The 1,117-nt window shown below is 36.9% G+C and overlaps 1 protein-coding gene across 1 annotated transcript in view; it reads left to right on the forward strand.

The window, feature by feature from the left end:
• Positions 1-896, forward strand: part of LOTGIDRAFT_174705 (hypothetical protein) — a gene marked incomplete at both ends in the record, with an annotated part of 4,492 nt that extends 3,596 nt beyond the window's left edge. Inside the window, 2 exons of the mRNA XM_009054312.1 lie at positions 455-519; positions 659-896. Of these exons, the coding sequence (XP_009052560.1) occupies positions 455-519; positions 659-896 (303 nt within the window). The remainder of the gene's footprint in view (positions 1-454; positions 520-658) is intronic.
• Between the last annotated feature and the right edge of the window lie 221 nt (positions 897-1,117).

The raw sequence follows: 1,117 nt of genomic DNA on the forward strand, positions 1-1,117 counted from the left end.
TTTCCACCCTATGGTACAGACTGTCCTGTAGATAGACACAAGTAAGTTATAACCTGTAAATTTCCACCCTATGGTACAGACTGTCCTGTAGATAGACACAAGTAAGTTATAACCTGTAAATTTCCACCCTATGGTCCAGACTGTCCTCTAGATAGACACAAGTAAGTTATAACCTGTAAATTTCCACCCTATGGTCCAGACTGTCCTGTAGATAGACACAAGTAAGTTGTAACCTGTGAATTTCCACCTTATGGTCCAGACTGTCCTGTAGATAGACACAAGTAAGTTATAACCCGTAAATTTCCACCCCATGGTCCAGACTGTCCTGTAGATAGACACAAGTAAGTGTAACCTGTGAATTTCCACCCTATGGTACAGACTGTCCTGTAGATAGTTACAAGTAAGTTATAACCTGTAAATTTCCACCCCATGGTCCAGACTGTCCTGTAGATAGACACAAGTAAGTGTAACCTGTGAATTTCCACCTTATGGTCCAGACTGTCCTGTAGATAGACACAAGTAAGTTATAACCCGTAAATTTCCACCCCATGGTCCAGACTGTCCTGTAGATAGTCACAAGTAAGTGTAACCTGTGAATTTCCACCTTATGGTCCAGACTGTACATGTACATCATTATTAAAGTCTTATTTATTTTTAGGTTTTTCACAACAGTAGCATTTTTAATGTGTGATAAATCAAAACCTGTCTATACAGCTACAGGGGAAGTTGTAGGAATGATATTGAAATATCTGGAAGTTAAAGAGCAAGAGACTGAAGGAGAATTCCATACCTATATTATCAACAATATCTCATCTTTACAGTTATCAAAACCTGATAACTTTATATATTGTATACATAAAATACATCAACAATATCCTCCTACGGCTGATAGGTAAGATATATTATGGTTAAGATATTTGATCCTCTATAATCATGGATTTGTTTGAACATATATTCATGCATCCTCATTTTGGGCAATTGATTAGAAATTGTGTTGCTGAAGCTGTGTTGCTGTGACCTAATAGGTCAAGAGTGTGAATTTAAAGGGGCAATGCGCTATTTTTGGCGGTTGTTATGTAAATAGAATAATTTCTTTAAAAATACTTCATTCATTGGG

Source organism: Lottia gigantea (assembly GCF_000327385.1).
Source record: "Lottia gigantea unplaced genomic scaffold LOTGIsca_212, whole genome shotgun sequence".
NCBI lineage: Eukaryota > Metazoa > Mollusca > Gastropoda > Lottiidae > Lottia > Lottia gigantea.